Source organism: Diceros bicornis, chromosome 10 (genome assembly GCF_020826845.1).
Source record: "Diceros bicornis minor isolate mBicDic1 chromosome 10, mDicBic1.mat.cur, whole genome shotgun sequence".
In the NCBI taxonomy this organism is placed as follows: domain Eukaryota; kingdom Metazoa; phylum Chordata; class Mammalia; order Perissodactyla; family Rhinocerotidae; genus Diceros; species Diceros bicornis.
In genome coordinates, this window is record NC_080749.1 from 62,312,219 (window position 1) to 62,333,888 (window position 21,670).

Sequence of the window (21,670 nt, forward strand, 5' to 3'; positions counted from 1 at the left end):
TTTGCAAATTATATACACTCATGTAACCAGAAGCCAGATTTAAAAAAAAGAAAAATGTTGCCAATACCCAGAAGCTCCACCCCCCTGCTCCCTTCAAGAGGTTCCAAGGGTAACCACTCCCCTGCCCTTTAATACCTATACTAGTTTTCCCTGTTCCTGAACCTTAAATAAATGGAATAATACAGTATGTATTCATTTGTGTCTGGCTTCTTTCATTCAACATTATTTTTGTGATATTTTCCCATATTGTTGCATGTACTCTTGGCTCATTCTTTCTCATTGCTTTATGGTATTCCACACAATTTATTTATCCCTTTCTGATGAGCATTTGGTGGTTTTTTCTTTTAGGTTATTAGGAATAGTGCTTTCAAGAACACGCTTGTACAGGTCTTTGATGAATATATGATATGTATGCACTTCTCTTGGGTATACACCTAGGAGTAAAATTTCTGGGTATATGTATGTTGAGCTTTAGTAGATCCAAAGTTGTTGTATTTATTTTCAGTCCCATCAACCATATATGAGAGTTTCCATTGCTCTAAATCAGTGGATTCTCAATTGGGTATGATTTTATACCCCAAGGAATATTTGTCAATGCCTGAAAACGTATTTGGTCATCACAACTGGGAATGTTATTGCCATCATGTGGGTAAAGGTCAGGGATGCTGCTCAACATCCTACAATGAACAAGACAATCCCTTGCAACAACAAATTATTTGGTCCAAAATGTTAATAGTGTTGAGGCTGAGAAATCCGGCTCCAAGTTCTCACTAGCCCTGGGTTCAATTTTTGGTTTTCACATTAAGCCATTCCAGAGGGCACATAATTGCATTGCATTGTGGTTTTAATTTGCATTACCTGACAACTAAATATAGTCATTTTAAAGTCTGAGACTTGGTTCTTAGGTGGCAATTCAATACAGATTCCCAAGATAGCTACTCCAAACTCTGATCCTAAAATAGGTAGCTCTCTATTCCGTCAATCTTTGACCCTAGAGCATAGGCTCTGGAGTCATGTGGACCTAGCTTTGATTCCAGACTATTCTACCTAGGCAAGTTATTTAACCTCACTGAACTTCATTTTCTTTATCTGTAATATGGAGATACTAATGCTCATATTCTAATATTACTCTTATGATTAGATACAATGTTGGTAAGATCCCTGGTACATAGTGGATGCTCAATAGGTATTATTACCATGGGCTAGAAGCACAAGAGATGCAAAGAAATTAGACTAGAAAGAGCACTAGATTGAGAGTCAAGACTTGTACTCTAGTCCTGACTCTGCTGCTAACTAGCCATGAGAACTTGGTGAAAACATTTAAAGTTTTAAAAGTTTTTTGTTTATTGATCTATGAAATAAGAGAGTTGCACTATATATAAGGTTTTTCCAACTTGATTGTTCTATAATTCTATTAATATGACAAAGCTTCAGCCACTAATAAGTTCATACTAAGAAGAGAAGTTAGGATATGCACTAAATAATAAATAATCATACCAATTTCTGGTAAATGTGCTCGGAAATACAGAGCTACAAAAAAAGAAGAAAAAAAAAGTGCTACTACCATTAAAGTCCAAGAGAAGCGTATTTTCACTGGAAGACTCGGGGAACACTTCATGAAGACAGTAACATTTGAGGTAAGACTTGAAGCATGAACGAGGACAGAGAGTAAGTTCAGACAGGAGAGGGAGGGGAAGCATTGAAGCAGAGGAAGCAGAGTGGACATAGGCTCAGGAGGGGAAGCATAAGACAGGTCCTAGGGGACAATGAGTCATCCAGAATGACTGTAGCATAGGATTTGGGAAAGGAGGAAGGAGATGAGGTAAATGGAGAGTAGGTATAAAGTATTTGGAATGCCGGAAGAGTCAATATCTCACTTGGTTGAAAATGAAGGGTCATTGCAAATTATGGAAGAAGGGAGTGACACAACCATGACAAAGCTCTAAAGACTAATCTGATAACTCTAGAAACAAGGAACAGTGGAAGTGAGCAGGAGAGTAAATCAATTGAAAAACATAAAATTTTTAATGAGGGGGAAGAGGTTTTGAAGTGAAAATCCACAAAGAAAAGACAAGAGAAATAAGTAATTTTCTAAGGACATAATTGTTCTGCTATCGAAGGCAAGAAGTAGGGAGGCATCAAAAATAACTGAGATTTCAAGTCTAAAAGACCAGAGGAGTAGAAGCCCAGGGAAACATTTTACGATTTCCTTAATAGCTATCAACAAAGAGGCTCAAAGAAGCTAGGCTAGACTGTTCATCGAACCAATATTTCTCAAACAACAGTTTACTGGAGACTTTGATATGTTTATAGCTATTCAACACAAAGAGAGCTCCACTGCCAATTTAGGAAACACTAAATATCATATCTTCCTCTTAAATATTTACATTTAACATAAACATAATAAAGTTCTGGGATTTCGTGTAGCAATGTGTGTGTGTGCGCGTGTAAACCTACTAAATCTCATGGAACACTAGTGTTGCTAGGGACAAAGTTTGGAGAGACATGCACACATATGCTCCTGAACTTCCTTTTGTAGAGTATGTGTTATAATAAACCTCTTTGGGTTGATTAGTATTAGGTATCAGGAGGTCATTGAGGTGGACGTGTCTAAGAGATGGGAAAAGAAGTAAATTGTCACTCTGGATAGAGTTGAGATCTGCAAATGCAAAATTAGGAATCACCTAACAGAGAAGATAGTTGAGATTATGAGAAGAGGTGGTTTTGCAGGGGACTAGATAAGTTCATGAGAGAATGTGGAAGTCGCAGTCTACATTTTAAAGACTAATGAATAGAAGGAAGAGAAACTGAATTGTAACTTGATGGAGTAGAAAACCTAAGAGAAAATTATTTTAGAACGAGCATCTCCAAGTTGCTCAATAAGTTATGGAGATATCATCTAAGCATTCTAGTTTAAGACAAGTCTATGGAATATGGAATTCCAGAGCCTTCCCTTGGCATCCTAACCTTTAACGGAAAATCCAGAACCAATACTCCATCTGGAAGTCCTGAGACCATTGCCTGCTCAGATTTAAACTCATAGCTCTAAGGTGGCCTTAAATGTCCTAATGTTTATATTTGTAGGTAGAACTCCTCAGGATAACACACTAATTGGCACAACCATCAGTTTTCTGAGTATATAGTAAATTTTTCTCATACAAGAAATTCTAGACATTCTGGTGTCTGGCAAGAAAGAAGGAAGAAAGAAAAGAACATGGAGTGGGAGGGAGCAACAATCATATTTTTAGACATCTATAAGAGATGCAAATTAAAAAATTAGATGCAAGCTGGGGTCCTTCACCAGTGCAGTGTTGACATAGGCTCCATTAAATGAATATGTGAGGCTAAATTGCCAATTGGGCTAATAAGAGAGGGGGAAACAATGTGTTGGTAGGTAAGAAGAAGGATAAAGCAGATCAAATTATCCTGATTATACACACTGATCAAAATTATTCAACTTTAGAGGCCGGCCCGGTGGCGCAAGCGGTTAAGTGCGCGCGCTCCGCTGCGGCGGCCGGGGGTTCGCCAGTTCGGATCCCGGGTGTGCACTGACTCACCTCCTGGCAAGCCATGCTGTGGCAGCGTCCCATATAAAGTGGAGAAAGATGGGCATGGATGTTGGCCCAGGGACAGTCTTCCTCAGCAAAAAAAAAAGAGGAGGATTGGCAGATGTTAGCACAGGGCTGATCTTCCTCATCAAAAAAAAAAAAAATTATTCAACTTTAGGAGCTCAACTTCCACATGAGTTTGTTTAAAAGCTGGTATACAGAATTAATAAGAATTTTTATATAAAGTTTAGGTCAATGGTCATTTGGTACAGCTGTTTAGCTCCTCAGAATGTAGTCAGAAAATGTTTTCCATTTTTTAAATAAGCAAATATCAAGAAATAATGGATCTACTCTAGAAATGGAATGTATTTTAACAAATTGTGTCTTTACCCCCCTGTACCACAAAAAAATATATATTCTTTAGTAAAGGTTTTATAAATATTTGATTCTTAAGAGAAAGAAAATAGCCTTGTAAAGGTGTTATATTGTTTGCCTAATAGAATGTGGGATTTATTTTCCCCTAGAAAGTAGATTCTTAGTATACTATTTCAGAAAAAAAATCACAATAAAGTAAAATATTTTAAAATAACAAAAGATGGAAGTTTTATGACACTCAAGAATGGTCTATATTATATTAAAATAAAACACCATCAAAACAGTAAATTTCAAGCATTTTGAGATCAGAAAATTTACAGAAACCAAAGCCTGAAAAGAAGGTTCATAGGATGGCTACTGTCAAATTATATTTTTATAATTTCTATTAATGAAACCATAATTAAGTCATATTGAAACCTAATTCTAGTCTTGTGCAACCTAGAAGCCATATACTTCAGTATCTACAAGGGTCTTTCTGTCACCTAGGAAAATGGTTTCTATATTATGGTAGCAACAAATCTCCTCTATTTAGAAACACTTTCAAAGCAACTCCTGAACTTTATCTCTCTTTTCTCTCTTCTTTCTCTTCTGGAGACAGTATTTTATGTCCTAAAATTCCTAATAAGTGCTTCATTTGTCAAACCTATGTTTGTACAGGCATCACAGTAAATCATATGACCCAGAGAACACATGATAATTTACTCTTGCTCAGTTTTCCTTGCTCCACTTTTAGTAGAAAAAAATTTCATAGATATCATGGGCATTAAATAATTCTGAGTAGCTAAAAAATAATTTTTAAGGTGATTCAACTTACTTCCTTGGCTAGTGAGAATGGATTATACCTCAAGGAAGGCTTGTATATCTGGCCTGGCATAAGCATCAAGGTCTCCTAATATCATCTGTTATGAAGATGCAATCTGTAATGGTGAACCACACTTCATCTACTTCTACTTAATGTCATTTCTCTTCAATGTTTCTTCCTCTGATTTGCTGTGACCCCTTGAGCTTCAATTTCTTCACCCATGAATTGGGGATCTATATAGTTTCCTTTCTACTTCATAAGGATATCATGTGAACAAATAGTTTAATAGATGTAAAAAATTTTTTTCAAAACTCTTGATATGGGATTCTATACAAGCATAAACCATCATTATTCAAAATAGTATTATTCGCAGCTTTTGAATGGTCTGCTTTTCACTAAGTGTGAATTTAAGGGCAATGCTTTAAAAAATCTTCTCAGGATAAAACAAGTGTTTGTACAGTGATACCTGGGTGTGATAATCCACAGATAATTCCCATCTGTTATTTATTAATTTACCCTCAGCTGTTTCAATAATGTGACATTATTCATTATTTCTCAACCTTTTCAAAATATTTCTTCTTCCTTTTTTTAAATTCATGCTATTGTAGTTATGTGACAGAACATTAACCATTCTCTCAACCAGGCAACTTTGTTTGCCTAGCTTCTCTACATGTAGACGAAAAATGTTAAATATGGAGAAATTCCTTGGGGTCAGACTATCTTCCAGGCAACATAAATAAGAAAAGAAATAAAGGAAGAAAAAAGACTAGCTGAAGCAAAGTGAATTTCAGAAAAATAAAGGAGGCATATGTTGGAAAAATTTAGGGGAACAAAAATGTGTACCTTGGAACACTAATTTCTGGAGATATTATATAAAAACAGAAGCATTATATAGAAATAGAATATGTTTGGGGAAATATTAGAGTAAACAAACCTAAGTTTTACTGCAAAAATTCAAATATGCTTTGTAAATCTCTAAGAGGAGAGTTAGCATGACAGGCAGTATTTCCTAAACTTATTTGATGAATTTGTTCAGAGAATCTCAGGGGAATGGTGCTCTGTGATGAAATAGTATTTTGGAAACACTGAGCTCAGGAGTTCGGTTCATCAGATTTGTCAGTTTTAACAACAGACCAGATGGGCAACAGGACATATTCATAAAATAAATGCAGTATGGCCCATGACTCACTAGCCCCAACCCACATTTCAGCCACACATCTTTCCACAGGCAGAAGCTCATCTCTATGTTGGCCAATGAGGAATTCTCCCTATCCCCAAAACTCTCCCAAACACTTCACACACTTTTGTATTCCCATGCCTTTGCTCATGCTATACCATCTTCTTGATGTCTTTCCTTCTTCTACTTGCCTGTCAAAATCCCACGTACCCTTCAATGTTCACTCACAAATGTTTCTCCCTCTTCTGTCACTGTACTTCATATGTGCTTCTCTTTAGGGCCGTAGTTCTCAAACTTGGGCTGCACGTTAGAAATATCTAGAGAGTTTAAAAAAATGCTGATTCCTGAGTTTCACTCAGCAATTTTGATATAATAGGTCTGAGATACAACCTGGGCATTGGGATTTTTTAAAATTCCCCAGCGATTATTAAGATACAGCCAATATTGAGAACCACAGCTCTGGAGTTCATGGTAGTTTGTCTCCGTACTTTATAGATATACAACCTAAAAAAAAGTGTTTAAGATTTTTTAAAGGCGAGACAACCCTCTTCATATTTATAGGTCCCCTGTACCCACAGACATTTTTGAACGAAAAGATAAAAGAAAAAATTGTTGGGGGGCCAGCCCGGTGGCGCAAGCTGTTGAGTGCGTGTGCTCTGCTGTGGCGGCCCAGGGTTTGCCGGTTCAGATCCCGGGCGTGCACAGATGCATGGTTTGTCAGGCCATGCTGTGGCAGGCGTCCCATATAAAGTGGAGGAAGATGGGCATGGATGTTAGCCCAGGGCCAGTCTTCCTCAGCAAAAAGAGGAATATTGGCAGATGTTAGCTCAGGGCCAATCTTCCTCACACACACACAAAAATTGTTATATTTCCAATGATGATGCTAATCTTATTAAAAGATTTTCCAAATTACTCTGCTCTTCCATTCCTATTGTATGTAAATTATATCATCAAGGAAAGTGGCTCCCAAATTTAGCTATGAATCAGCATAAACTGGGGAGCATGTAGAAATATATCAAAGCTTTCTACTCCCATGCCTACTAAAGCAGAATATCTGAGGTTAGGGCTTCAGAAGCTTATTTTAATTTTGTTTTGTAAGCTGCAATTCTAATGTCAACAGCAAACAGATTCATTTTGTGAATCATTGATTTAAAAGAGAAATTATGTTATTTGTGGCTTTTATGAAAACATTTACTCAATATAGTGGTGTTTGGCAGGGTTCAGTAAATTAAACAATATCATAAATCTATTCCATAAAGAATAATTTTTAAAAGATAATAATAATCATAAATCTCTAGAGAATACACATGGATGAGACTCAAATATGATTCAAATGTATAAGGAAGCATTACTTTATTTTAATATTTACAAGGCCTTCTTTCTATGTCATGGTTTTAGTGGAATTGGAATTGAATTGCCCAAAATTATCTAATTAATTATATTCAGCTTCCATGAAAATGAATAATTTTCTCAAGTCTGTTAGCATGACACTTGGTAAAAATCAATTCTCCAAAAAGAACTGTGAAAATGTGGTCCATCGTCATGAGTGTAACGGCTCATCTGTTAGGCAATGAGGTGAAACTTTTTTTAACTTTTAACTTTTTTAACCAGGAATCTCAGGTATGCTGTACCCCTGGAGTCAGGTGACCATATTTGACCCATTGGCCACATGACAGTCAACTGGACTTCACTATTCTGCTAATATATATTTTTTCCTATGCTCATTGGTCATTCAGATAACTTTAACAACATGAAATAAAAATTCAAATTATGTGCTGTCTCTTCAATGGTTGAATGAACTATGGATGAACTAAAGGAAAGAGGAATCAGAAAAAGCCTAAGAGCTTTCCGAGAGTATTAATTGGTTAATTGACCCAATTGTACATGCTTCCTTTTAGTAACGCCCTCCCACACTGACTCTGGACTTGGCCATGTGACTTTTTGATTTTTCAGAAAGTGGGAGCAGTAGCACTTAACTCATTCAGACTCAATTAGAGCCTTGACAAAAGTGTTTGCGAGTTTCTGCTTCTTCTCAGGGACTTCTGCTATTACCATGAGAACATGTCCAGGCTAGCCTGCTGGAGGGATATGAGAGACACATGGAGGAAACTCAAGTTGTGTATAACCAATGTCCTCCGAGACCAGCCAGCTCACAGCAAACCCACGATCTGGCCATATATGCATGAGAAAGCCCATTGAGATCAACCAAGTTTGGCACAGGTCACAGAACCACTCAGCTGATCCACAGACTCATGTCATTTTAAGCCACTATGTTTCAGGAAGATTTATAAACAGCAATAACTGATACAATTGTCTTTAGTATTTGAAAGACTCCTGTGAAAGAGATTTCCGATCCTTCTCGTTCTAGTTCTACTAAGAGAGAAAAAAAGTTGTACTGATTGGAAGACAGATTTCCATTTAAGAAAGTACTTTCTAACAGGTCATAGTTGTTCAAAGGTGGAATGGGCTATAGGCATTGAATTCCCTGATTCTGGAATAATTCAAGTTGAGGCTAACATGAATGTATTTTATTCATTCAACAATTATATATTTCTTTAAGTATTTCTTTAATGCTACAAAATTATATACAGATTGTCAGTACAAGCACGCTGTAGAGTTCATTGGTTTGCTCGTTCTTTAACTAGTATTAGAAACAAGAACCGAGAACCCATCTTTCCAGTAATCCTCTTGGAGGTAGCCGCCAGAATTTTTAGCCAAGATTTACTGGCCATCATTCACCCTGAAAATGGAGAGATGACCACTATGTGCACATAAATAAACAAATTATTTATTCTATCATTCATTCATTTCAAAGGTCACCAGCTAGCATTGTTTTTAAAAATGTGAAACTAAATACTTTTTGTTTCCCATCTACCACAGTTCCCAACACCTCCTATTTCACACATTTATAATACTGACATGGTCCCGTTAGGTATTTAAGTCTGAAGACTGGGTAAATGTTTGCTTATGACACACATTCTATCAAAAGTTATGGGAAATACGAAGATCAATTCAATATTGTTTCTAGGCTCAGGAATCTTGTAGTTTTATAGGAGAGTCAATCCCCTTACTCAAGTAATTATAACAGAATGAAATGATATGCGCAGTAAAAGAGATGCAGATAAAATGACAGGAGATCTCAGAGTTCGAAACAATTGGATGCAGCTGGCTGAGCAGGAAATACTTCATTAGTGGGCACAGAAATTAGTAGGAGTTTCTTTTTTCTCTTTCACACTGTTTCATAAAGACATCACTACAGGAAAACCTATAAGCATTTGGATTTTTCATTAGAGGAGATATCTAATAAACCGGTGGTCCCAGATTGTCACACGCCTCTACCTTCATCCAAATTTTAATTTAATGAAATAATTTAAAAGTGACTTGAATGAGTGGGATTTTCCTTTCCTTATTCAATTAGGACTCAAAAATTGCCACATTTGTATATTAAAGATACAGCCCTACAGTTTTTCATTACCATCAGTCTCCAAATAATTTGTTCCAAGCTCTTTGATCATTAAAAATGTCAAATTAAATATTAATATTTTTAAAGCTGAAGTGATAATTTTCATAATAAAAGCCCATGACTTTCAATGCCTATAAACAATTGGTGAATAAATATATAATTAATATTTAAATACCTGTTTTGATTTAAATAAACAACCCTTCTAAAAACAACATCCTGAGATCCTAAAGGCTGGAGTCACCAAAACACTAAAATGGACACCAATTTGACTCAGAATTAATTTTTCTCCATAACAAAAGATATGGCTTTAATGGAGCAGGCTTGGATGTTATGAAGATAACAAATCTGGAAGATTTATCATCTCTTCCTTCAAAAACACTGTGACTCTCCCCATACACTTCCAGCAGCTCCAATTCAGGAAATGTTGGATTTTCCTCAATTAGAGCTCATGTCCAAGCAGCTTTAATCAAATACATAAATAAACGGAAGCTTTCCCATGAGAACTATCAGAATTATGTCATCTTCAGTCACAGAACTGAAGAGACTGGGTTTATGAATACTGTAGACTTCTTTAACCTTATTTCATTTCTACAAACCTATAGGTCATCTTTAATCTTATTATTATTTTTCATTATTTTTTACCTAAACACTATATGTAACAGGCAGATTATTCCAAACATTAAATTCTCCAGATGGTATAAAACCATTATATTATCCCCAGGATATCATTTTACCTGCATAATCTTGATTTTGCTCATTTCAAACATTGCAAATCTTTGAAAAGCTATTTCTAAACTATACCAATGTCCAAGATAAATGCAATTATCATCAAGCTTTGCTAGCTTAGAAAACAAGATTCGTGTAACTCCTGAGTGAGAGATATTTTCCCGTGTTTTAATCTACTCCCTGTTCCTGGTTCTATACCCCAAATTATTAATTGTCGATTTACGACTTCCTCATGGAGTTGCTCTGGAGATTACAGGCATGTAAGTCACCTAAAGATATGCTAAGAGTTCTATGAATGGCAGCTCTTAGTATAATATCTACCGCTGCTGCTGCTGATGATGATTAGTTTACTGGGGATAATTTAAATTTGTGTTGACTGTGGATGAAATAATACCAGCAGGAGTATATTACTTCCTGCCTGACTTTACAATGTATAACAAATTTTAGTTTATCTATTTGTGATGACCATTCGAAAATTAGAGCTACTTTTATCACAACTAGGAAAAAAAAGGCACAGCGATGTCTGATAATTTTTTTTATGATAAACATTACCTGCCTTACATTCATATGTTTATTGTTTTGCTTTGATCTTTGTAATCTATTTTAAAGATCAATTTATATCTGTTCCTTGTTTTATAAGTCTTACAGTGACCTTTGACCAGCAGCAATAACATCCTGACCTAGGCAACAAAAAAATTAATTTTTAATAAACATGCCTGTTATAAAACATATTTGTTCTTCATTAATTTTCATTATGTCCATTAGTGTCATAAACTTTAAATTTATTTCACTATGTCTATTTTCTGAAGTATTTTTTACTTTCATAGCAAGGGGGAATAACTTAAATATAATTGTTTTGTTCTATCAATTAATTGTCATACATAAAAATCATTATTTTATTTTTTTTAAACTCTGAAATTAAATTTCCAGTATGTAACTATGTAACCATTGCAGGTAAATTCATTTTCTTTTTTCTCTCTCTTTTTTTAATAAATGAATTCACAATCACTTTTGTCTTAGAGCCAAAAACTGGTAAAATATTTTCAAAAATACAGAATTGCATTATATTTTGGATTTGATTTACATAGTTTTTTCCTATGCATAAAAACGAAAAGATATTTAATACATTATACCACTTCATTAACTCATACTTAATTTTTTTCTGTGTAATTACTTTTCACTCTGATGACTTTGTCTTAAATAGATTTCTGTCTAAAGTATGTATTTCTGGTATTTCTGATATTAAGAATATCATAAATACTTAAAGAGTATCATAAATACTTAAATATTTATGAGACAAAAATAGCAATGTCCACAATATATTACAATTTCTCTAAATTTTGAAGTGACTTTACATTTTATATTATTTGTTCAGATTTTTTATTATTTCCAAAACACTGAAGGACATGGGTGTGAAACATCTGAATAATTGAACACTATCTGGACCCCTTGCCTAGAAAACTACTGTAAATCGTCAAAATCAGTCAGATGATTTACCTTATTAATGTGCAAAAATCTGAAATGCAGTGTGGCCCCCGCAAATAAGCAATTTGTGGTTTAGTCTGGCACTAATGTTAATACACTGAGCTTAAATGTGGGAATAATAAAAATGATTACACTCCAAAAGGTGTATGATTTTAAACATGTAACAGGTATTTTATGATATTCCTCTACAAAGCATAGATCACAACCTCAAAATTAGAATTCAGACGCAGCAACAGGTTACTAAACATCCCTATGAGGTCTACAAACAAAATTAGGATCTGCCTTTCTTTTTCCTAGTCTTTCTTATTTCATCCTACTGCTTTCTACATCTCTATGCGAAGAGAATATCCTGCCAAAAACACACTCAGAACTCCTCTGCTAACAGATACTTGTAAAAATAAAACTTTTGAAAAGGCATAAAGACAAGAAACAGCATGTTCTAAATGCTGTGAAGATCTCAACATGATTTTCATTAGTCTTGGGCCCTGGCAGCCATTTCACTTGCCCTTTAACGTCTCAGATCCTGGATGCATAGACCAGTTCTCAATTCTTGGGCTGCTGAAGAACTATTTGCATGATCTTGTTTGTGGCTTTTTAAGTGCTACTTCTAGTGCTAAGTCACCACAAAAATAACATATCCACTTTCAAACCCTGAAGAGGTTCAAAAGGTTGTTGGTTCCAAAAAACACTATACAAAGCTTAACATAGGAGAAACGTTTCAATTGATTTTTTTAAATTCATTTTTTTCTCTACCTATTTCTAGAAAGAATTGGAAACAACAAATGGAAAATGATGCACATATAATAAAATTTGATAACACAGAATATCAAATTAAGTGGGAAAAGATAATTATAACAAAGACCCAGACTTAAAACTCTTGATGGCAGTAGAATTCAGATAAGAAATATTTTCACTGATGCAATTTGATTACGAGAAACAGATTTTTCTTGGTATCAAAGTCTAAGCTTGATTTATCCCATGGGAATATAGAAAGTTCACTAAGCAATATGAGTGTGCAATAAGATGGAAGCATCTTCAGCAATTGTTTACTGAAGTTACATAAAGGTACTTCACTTGAAATGTGTTATAAATTGATGAACCTATTTATATAAAGAGATAAATTATGATTATCAGAGATAAAACTCTGTGATAATTCAGAAAAAGTGGTTTTTAGAAGTCTAAGGGAACTTGCCTATTGGAGGGCTCTAATATCAAGTGTTAGATTTTAAGGACCTTTGTCATTTTATTTTCTAAGTGCTGAGGAACAAACTCAATGTTGTTGATTGAAACATATTAATATAAATTTTGTAATAGTGTTTCCTTCCTGGAAAATTATAAAACCTAAAGTGTTTCTCTTGAGTAAAGGGAGAATCATCTTTTCTCCATACAAGTCTGAGCTGTAAGAATGGCTACAGGCAGAACCACAAAGTGTGTTCAAGATGCACCATTTATATATGCTCAGGGTTGAATGGTCTCATTGATCCCAAAGTTCCACATGACTTGCATTAGAAAGATCATACAAACTCCCACCTTGGCCATGAAAGAAATTTTGCCTTTGTTCCTTGCCTCACAGACCTGGTGTGAAAATATATACCTAAACTTTCCACAAAAGACTTCTAAGACATAGATTTGATAACCTATGCGAGATGATTTGGGGATTGCCGCTGTAGGAGACAGTCATCCTTAAAGGCAAAATCTAAATAATATGTAAGATTCCTCCCAGTCTTCCCACTATGGCATCCAGCCATGGAATTTCACTCCCAGTCTTCCCACTATGGCATCCAGCCATGGAATTTCAATGTCTACCATCTACTCTAAATCCTAGCAACTAACTTTTTACACTTGATGGACAACTTTTGCCATCTGAAATTTAGGGAGATTTTGCTGATGAAAAATTGATAATTCAGTCTCAAAAAATAAGTTCAAAAAATCTTGCTTTTATCTCTCTCAATTCACTTAGGTGTCAGAATTAGTCTACACAGAGATCTATTTCTTCATTATAATTTCCCAGGACGTTGGTGCCCCCTTTGTGGTACTTATCGTCTGCCTGTGCCGTAGTTATCTAGGTATATACAAGATGATATGTCATGTGAGGGCAGACATGGTTTGTTTTTCTTTGTCATGTCTGACCTTCATGGCACCATAGCCCAGATTCTGGAAATTTGTAGTCAATTAGAGAAGGCCAGGTGAATTGAATTAAAGCTCTGGGTTCAATTACAGGAAACATTAGCCTGTATATAGAAATTTGAACAGTGTCAATATGTCAGATATTTCCCAAAAAAAATCCTAGACTGATCTCTCTTAATGACTGAAACTTTAAATGAATTTTGTAAACAGCCAAGATATTATTTTTACAAAATTTCTGTTAAACTTATAACCAGCACATAAGAAACACTCTAGCACAGATTTGCTTACCCAGTGGATTGAGAACCAATGTGCAAAGTCCTAACGAAGTGGGGTGCAAACAAGTACATACTAAGAAGGAAAGGTCTGGCCCATGAGTCTCAGACCAGAAAGGACAGGCCTGAAAAAGATATCTCAGTGTAAGAGACTGGACACTCCAGGGGTACCCGAAGGGGACAAGGGACCTAGGAAAGGAGGCTGACAAAGAAAATGAAGTGGGGCATGGGATAAGGGCCAAAGACGCCAGAAGCAAGCTTAAACCACTTCCCAACTTGCCCAAAAGTACAACTAGCTATCAGAAAGCCCTCACTGTATTTTACTGAAGAACAGCCCAAAACTTTCTCTGAAAAATTATGCCTAGTCGTTTGAATCCTTTAAGATACTCTCCATCTCCCTTTTCCCTCACCACAATCATACCCTGAAAAAAGCAGAGCCAGCTGTCAGTGTGCCAGTTGACCAATCAATCCCACCCCCACACCTGGCCTTAACCTGTTTTCAACACCTGCTTGAAATAATTACCTGGGTGAAAGTATATCCTCTTTGGTAGCTGCGTTTTCTCTTCTAGGTCACCAGGATCATGACTCAGTCACTTGAATTTACCAAATTTTATTCTAATTATCTAGGCAAAGAATCTCAGCTTCCACAAGGGATCTGTCTTTATGAAAAAAGGACAGAGGCACAGTTGAACTGCAATTCCCCTGCAAGTGGCATTTACCTTTATAATTCATCAGGAGGGCAAAAGGATTTGGCATAAACTAGTGGTGAAGGATCACCTGCCTCAGTCGCAACAGCTCCCTGATTGGGTAATATACTACAGATTAGAGCTAAGTGGATCTGATTTTATCCAGTACAACCTTGCCTTCTTGAACTTCTGCAGATGCCCTCTTCGAGTGGTGCCTCAGTGGGGTTGAGTCTGGAATTATCTATGCAACTGTCATGCCTTTTTGAAGTCACACGTGCACTTTGGAGAAAATAGAAATTAGTTACGTAGAACTGGAGAACTGTTCAGAAAATATGGAGGGTGAACACATATTTTGAGAGTCATTTTGTACTTTTGGTTATTTACTACCACCACTGCATAAAATTTAGAAATGTATATTTAAGTAGAAAGATTATGATATTAAATCCATATGTATAGATTTAAATATAATTTATCTTCAAAAGAAGGTTTTAAAACAGATGTGATCTAGCATTTTGTTTTAAGCATTACAAAAGTATATTATTGTTACTAACAGCACGTAGTAACGCTTAATCAATACATAAAAAATGGCCACATTTTAGATAATTATACTCCTTGAGGCCTACTCTTATTCATTATATAACAACAACAGAATGCCAGGAATTCCATCCATAAACTCCTATTATCTTGTAGTCAATTCTAGATCAACAACCAGTGGCTGCAACTTAACTTTAACATTTGGTATTGTTAAATAAGTAGTATCTTTGTTACGTTTAGGATATTATTTTGGGAGAAGCATAAAATTGATATATAATTAACTTCTTTTTTTAGTCTTCTCTTTTAAAAGGCAGAAATTGTTTGTGTTCATTTTCTAGCTACTTTAAAAGTCTTAATTCCAAATTCTGAATTCTAAAGTGCATGAAAAGTAAAGAATCAAGAGTTAAAGAGTCAATAAAGAAATTGCTGCTCTCTTAGAGAAAGAGTGTCCTTTGCCCCAAAATAAAACCTTAGCTCAATCCATTGTATTATATCTACATTTTGCCTGGCCAAAGATTTCACCTCAGCATAAAATTTCTCCTATTGCCCAATTGTTTCCTCAACTGCTGTTCAGATACTCCTAAACTAGCTATAAAATATACACTCTAGAACAGTAGCTATCAAGTTCAAATTTCTCTCCCCACACATTACTGCAGAAAGGTGTAGCATTAGCAGCACTAAAACACTACCTCTAAGTGTAATCAGTTGAAAGGATCAGGCACAATATTTCCTATTTTAGAGGGCCATTGGAAACAGCGAGGAATTGCATAATGTTTCAAAAGTTTTTCCAGTGCTATGCCATTCACGTGCATGAATAGCTAATATATTTTTTAAATATATTTTAAGGAGTTGATAGGAGCTTGTACACAGGGTTTCAGAAAATAGAAAATAAAATGACTCCTTCAGTATGCATGAAGTTAAACTTTAGGCACATCATTGCTTTGCTGTAGCTTGGTGCCAGAATTCCAAATTTAAGGATGAAGGAGAGAAATTATTTTTCTTGATGGCCATCGAGCCACCTAGGATGTAACATTACTTACCTAAAGATGGGTCTTTGGAGGTGTTTCTTCCTGATTGTGACATGGTCATCCATTTAAGGTGAAGGTTTAACTTCTTCCTGGAAACCACTCCAGAAATCCAGGGAGAGAATGTGGAAGCTTATTCTGATCTATTGTGCTGCAAGAAGTCCAGAAGGAAAAAGTAGTTTCCTCTTTCTCTTTTTGGGTGCTGGGAGAAAACTTCCCTGCTCTCTGCCAGCTGAGCAGTGTGTCCATAGAGGCCACATAAGACAGGCACGTTGGGGCACTCCCCCACAGAGCAGGGTGTGCAAAAACCACCAAGAGTCACGTCGACACAAGCAAGCGAACTGCACGAGACTCTCAGAAACAGAACAAAACAAACAGAAAACTTGCTACCCTAGTGTCACCCAGGTAGGAGCTCCCTAAGTTATCGCAGCCATGAGAGCACTCCTTCCACATGCTGGTCAAGCTCGGAAAAGCTAAGTCCCTCCCTGTCTTTAAAACAGCCTGTTCTGAGGCTCAACTTTTTTCTTCAAAATAAAAGTTGTACAGCTGGTTTAGTAGTCCCATGTGAGTACCCTCTGAAAGTTTGTTCTGTTAAAATAAGAACTGTATACAAATTAGTGAAGAAAGACGGTCTCAGGCTGCATGGCTGGCTCTGCCTCAAGAGATTATAATTATTTTACAATCTTGCTTTTATTCTCGCTGGATGAAGTGTGGAAACAACTCATCATTTTGGGCACTCATAACCTAATAACCTACACTTGGCTAAAGTCGAAGATGCCATTTCAGCTGATAGAAGCCCATGCAAAGCTGGCCAGAGCTACAAAAGTTAGAAAAACAAAAATTGTTCAATTCTATCAGTGACATTGTACTCAGAAGTCTGTACCCAAATGTGGCTTTCCAACTAAGAGGGAGACACTGCAAAAAAAAATATGGAAACACATACACACATGCACAAACACTTTTTAAAAAAGTCCCCAAATCTCCTTGGAACCTAAGGTTTTTATATTACATGATAAAATTTGAATTTATAAAACTAAAAAGAAAGAAAAGTAGGTAGAAGAGAGAAATTGTGAACAGCTGAAAATAAATGACATTAAAAATTGTTTTATTTGGAAGACTTAGACTCACACTGCAGGAACTCTTATTCTGGTTACAGATAAGGTGAATCTTCGTATTTTAATATAACTTATTTTGGAGACATTCCTGTATCTGAATCACTAACATAATTCCTACTCAATCAATGATGTGATGAGATTTCAGGCCAGAGGTTTGGTATGTAATAAAATCATTTCAAAGCATGAATAAAATGTTTTAAAAATACACATGTAATAAATGGGGAGAAAAAACTGAGAAACACACATGCCTTCAGTTGAATTATCCATAAAAATAAAGATCAATGTCACAGAGGGGGACATGATCTATAAGGCTGCAATTTGCAGTTCATGGCACTCTCCAAACCCTTCCACAGGAGCAAGAACACCTTCTTATTTTATTCCCAGAGAAGAGACAAAGAAGGAGACGAGGAATGCAAAAAAAAAAAATCACTGATTTTATTGAGCAGTTCTAATCCCCACTAGAAAATGGAATCAGTCTGAGAGAGCATTGAACTAAAAATAGAATAAACGGGTTCTAGTCCTAGTTCTATCATGAATATGCTGGGCCATTGTGGGAAAATTTCTCGACCTATCTGAGCCCCAGTTTGCTTGTTTGTAAAATGAAGTTATAATATTAATTGAATTCTATGTTCCTTTCCAGTTTTAATGTGCTATTTCTAAATATGATTAGCCTGCTTCTTGCAAAGGAACTAGCACAAATGTTATGATGCCTGATAATCCAAAACATATACATTTATTATGTAAAGTTATAAATAAACAAAGAAGTTATAGATAAAAAGGAAGATAATTTTATACTATATATATATTTATGCAGATTATATAGTTATTTAATGACATCTAAATCAATGTTCCCTTCACCATCAATAAGCATCCAACCATAAATTGATATGTATGCAATACTGAAGTCAAATCTGGAGATCATCTCCATGCAAACTGACATGCAGACCTTTGGAGTAGATGCTTCATCATAACCATATGCTTTGGCTTTCTTTGTATAGAAAGGTTCCTAAGTAATAACACGTCGTACAGGTCTCCGGAAGGATTTTTGCGTTTATGGGCGGCATTCAATTTCCGTACTCATAGTTTACCTTTATTACTATTAATTTAGCGTAAAAACCCCTCAGGGACAACCTAAAAGAATAATAAGTCCATCAACTTTAAGAAATTAACTCTCATTTTGTCTACTTTTGAATTAGAAAAGTGAGATGATTTCTTCATTAACATGATGGAAGGAACTGAACACAAATACTAATAAACATCTAGACAAGGCACACTGCAAATGACAAGCAAGTATACAATCGAACTTGAGGCTCAAAGGCTTATCAACTGAGGAATCCGAAAGTTGTTAAATTAATTAGAGGAAATCTATTATATCTTTGCTTGCATTAGGTTTATATCCTTTTTGCTCTTAAGTTACTAGGGTAGAAAGCTTAGATTCCTACTCATCTCAAGCACTATATTTAAACTCAATCTTAGAACCTAAAGAGCCATGAGAAGATACCAGTAAGTTAAATATTCACTTGGCACAAAGAAAAATATGTGTTTCTTAAATGTTTTCATTAACTTTTTCTCAAAGAGCATTTAAATTTAATATCAGGAAGAAAAGTTTGCTTTACTAACTTATTCAACTTTAATGTAGTATTCGACGAGGTGACAGGACTTGATTACTGTTGCTTAAATTACAAAAACACATTCCTTAAATCAACACAACTCTACTGTGCAAAATAGTAAAATTTATTGTATAAATAACCAGGTCAATTCTCCTGTAAAATAAACTAACTATAATTTACTTTGAAGTTTCTTTCTGAGAGTGGGTGTCACAAACGATATTTATAGTTTTCCTGTTGTGGTAAACTCTGTTTCAATGTGACTTTGCATAACATTTTCACCTCCATCCCCTGCTCTTTCTCACACACACATACACACAGAAAAACACACACACCCTCCGCCATTCAGCACTGTTACAGACTGCCATAATAGGTGCTCAATAAATATTTCTTAAATTAATTTGTTAAAATGCTCAGCTTAAACACACCAACATATCCATCATAACTAACTTACTTTGTGTGACAAAAACCATGGATCAACTCACATGACTTTTCCAACAGTGGATATTAAATATATCCTGGTATTTTGTGTTAAGCATCTTGTAAAACAGGTAGGCTTTACTTTTCCTCATTTTTTTGTATTGTAATAGTCTATTCTCTGGCTCTGTATGTAATATATAAATTTCAAAAAGCATGCAATGGTAGAAAAATCATGTAATATGCCAGCACAAGACCTGGAAAACGAATGTATCTATAGGCTATCACTTTACCACATAAGTCTAGTCAAATATCAGTCTGAGATGAAGTGTGTGTGCTTTTTTTTCCAACGTAATTTAATTAAAAATGTTAGAAGTTACATATTTAAGAGAGTTTTAAATTAAGTGGAGAAGGGCAAAGGAAATGAAAGAAGGAAAGGATTGGATGGCATTTTGGGTTTTATCATTATATACATATGATATAATTTAAAATTTTTTTAAAAACCTGCTTCTTTCACTCTTGCCTCTCTCTCCACCTTCCACCAAGGTTAGAGACAGTCCTGTGTGTGACTAGAGCATTTCCTACACCTAAACTCCAGCTCACTGTTTCTCAACCTTTTGTGTTTTTTTGACACATCATACATGAAAGATGAAATGTGCACGTGATGCTGCCCCAGAAAAGTACCTAGTTCCTGATAAAACCAAGAAAAGTAAAATGCAGGCACTGTCATAATCTTCCTTTGACATAGCTATAAATATCACATCAGTAGAGTGGAACACAACTTGGTCAACTCTACAACGAGATAAATGGCAGACTGAAATATTCCTGATAGACTAACCATAACTCTCCTCCTTTACCACTGGGGGGGGGGACGGGTGTGGCAGGGAACTATTGCATATAAGTGGGTAAGAGCAGCAGTATTTTAGAGAGAACTTAAATTTGATGTATTCTTTTAAGGTAAGTCATTCACAACCTTCAGCATTTTATCCATTATTTATAGCAAATTTCCTGCGATAAGTTTTGCAACTGATTATGAAGCTAGGTGATAGGTGGTGGAGCTGGGATTTCAACCCAGATGTCTCATTTCCAAGCCAAAGCTTTTACCCCTACTGAGTAGGTTGTCACCTTGGCATGTACTGTGCACTGAGGTCACTTGGGCTCTTTCTGGGCTATATTTCATGTTCTGTGGAGAAAGAAGAAGCAACTAACCACTCTATTGAGTGTCTATTCTTCTCCTAATCCTCTATCCTACTTAAATGTCATTGCATGGCCCCTTATGTTCCCAATACTTATAAGAGCCAGCCCTGGAAAGGGCCTACTGATATCGAGGTGAAATAGTCAACGAATACGTTATGCTAAGATTTGAATGGAACCTATGTTCTATTATAAAGAGTCCTGGACCAATGTCAAGGAACATACATTTAAGTCTCAGCTCTAGCCGTGATTTTTCTCAACTCCCTGTAAGTCTATTTCCTTACCGGTCAAAGTAAGATGTTGGGCTTAATGACCTCTAAGATCCTTTCCAGTTTTAAATTTTTGTGAGTCTACGACTGATCCTATGATAAAATATCAAGTTATTTAAACTTAGTGTCTAAGCAAGAATAAACCCTGCAGTCATTTTTAGCTTTCTTAACCACAACAAGGTCACACATACCACCAGAATACTTTTCATCCCTATTGTTATAGGATTAAAAATATAACACACTACTATTCAAATGTGAAAATAAATTGTAGCATCTTTATTTTTTCTAATTAAACTGTTTTCCCGTTTTCTATAGCTTCAATCTGGAACTACCCTCACTGGAATGTAAGCTACAGGAGGACAGGGACTAGTGTCTGTTGTATTCCCCGTGCATGGTATATAAGAGACACTTGATGCTTATTTATTGAATGAACTAATACACAAACAAAGTGCTGATTGATGCTCTCATGATCTTATTACATAAAAATTATTTTTCTAAAAATTCAGTCATATCTGGTAAATGTTCAGTCTTTCATAAATCCTCCAACCCACTGTTTTTTCTTCAAGGAGGCACCTTATAGGGAGTTGAGCTTCTATGACCTTGCAGTGGCAGAAAAGAGGTGGCTTCAAACCCAAACCCGCAGGTCCTTGCTCTCCTTTGTGTTCTCTGGTATCTGCAACAATGTCCCTTATCTGTCTGGTCACTTGGCTCCTTGCAGACATACTGCTGAAATCCGTGGCTGGTCTGTTCAATTGGCTCAGTCTGAGAACTATGGTCCCTTTGATTGAGCCCAATCTCAGCCTTCACTGGTGCTGCAAGACCTTCTAAGTCTCAGTCACATCCTTTAT

The 21,670-nt window shown here is 35.7% G+C and overlaps 1 protein-coding gene across 2 annotated transcripts in view; it reads right to left on the reverse strand.

Annotated features, from left to right (window-relative positions):
- PDE1A (phosphodiesterase 1A) overlaps positions 1-21,670 on the reverse strand; it is a 330,610-nt gene that overhangs the window by 219,962 nt on the left and 88,978 nt on the right. Inside the window, exon 1 of one of the 2 annotated variants that reach the window (XM_058549371.1) lies at positions 16,236-16,288. The exons of the other annotated variant lie outside the window; for it this stretch is intronic. Coding sequence (XP_058405354.1) covers positions 16,236-16,288 — 53 coding nt within the window. Of the gene's footprint in view, positions 1-16,235; positions 16,289-21,670 lie in introns of those variants that run through there. 2 annotated transcript variants of the gene reach the window in all.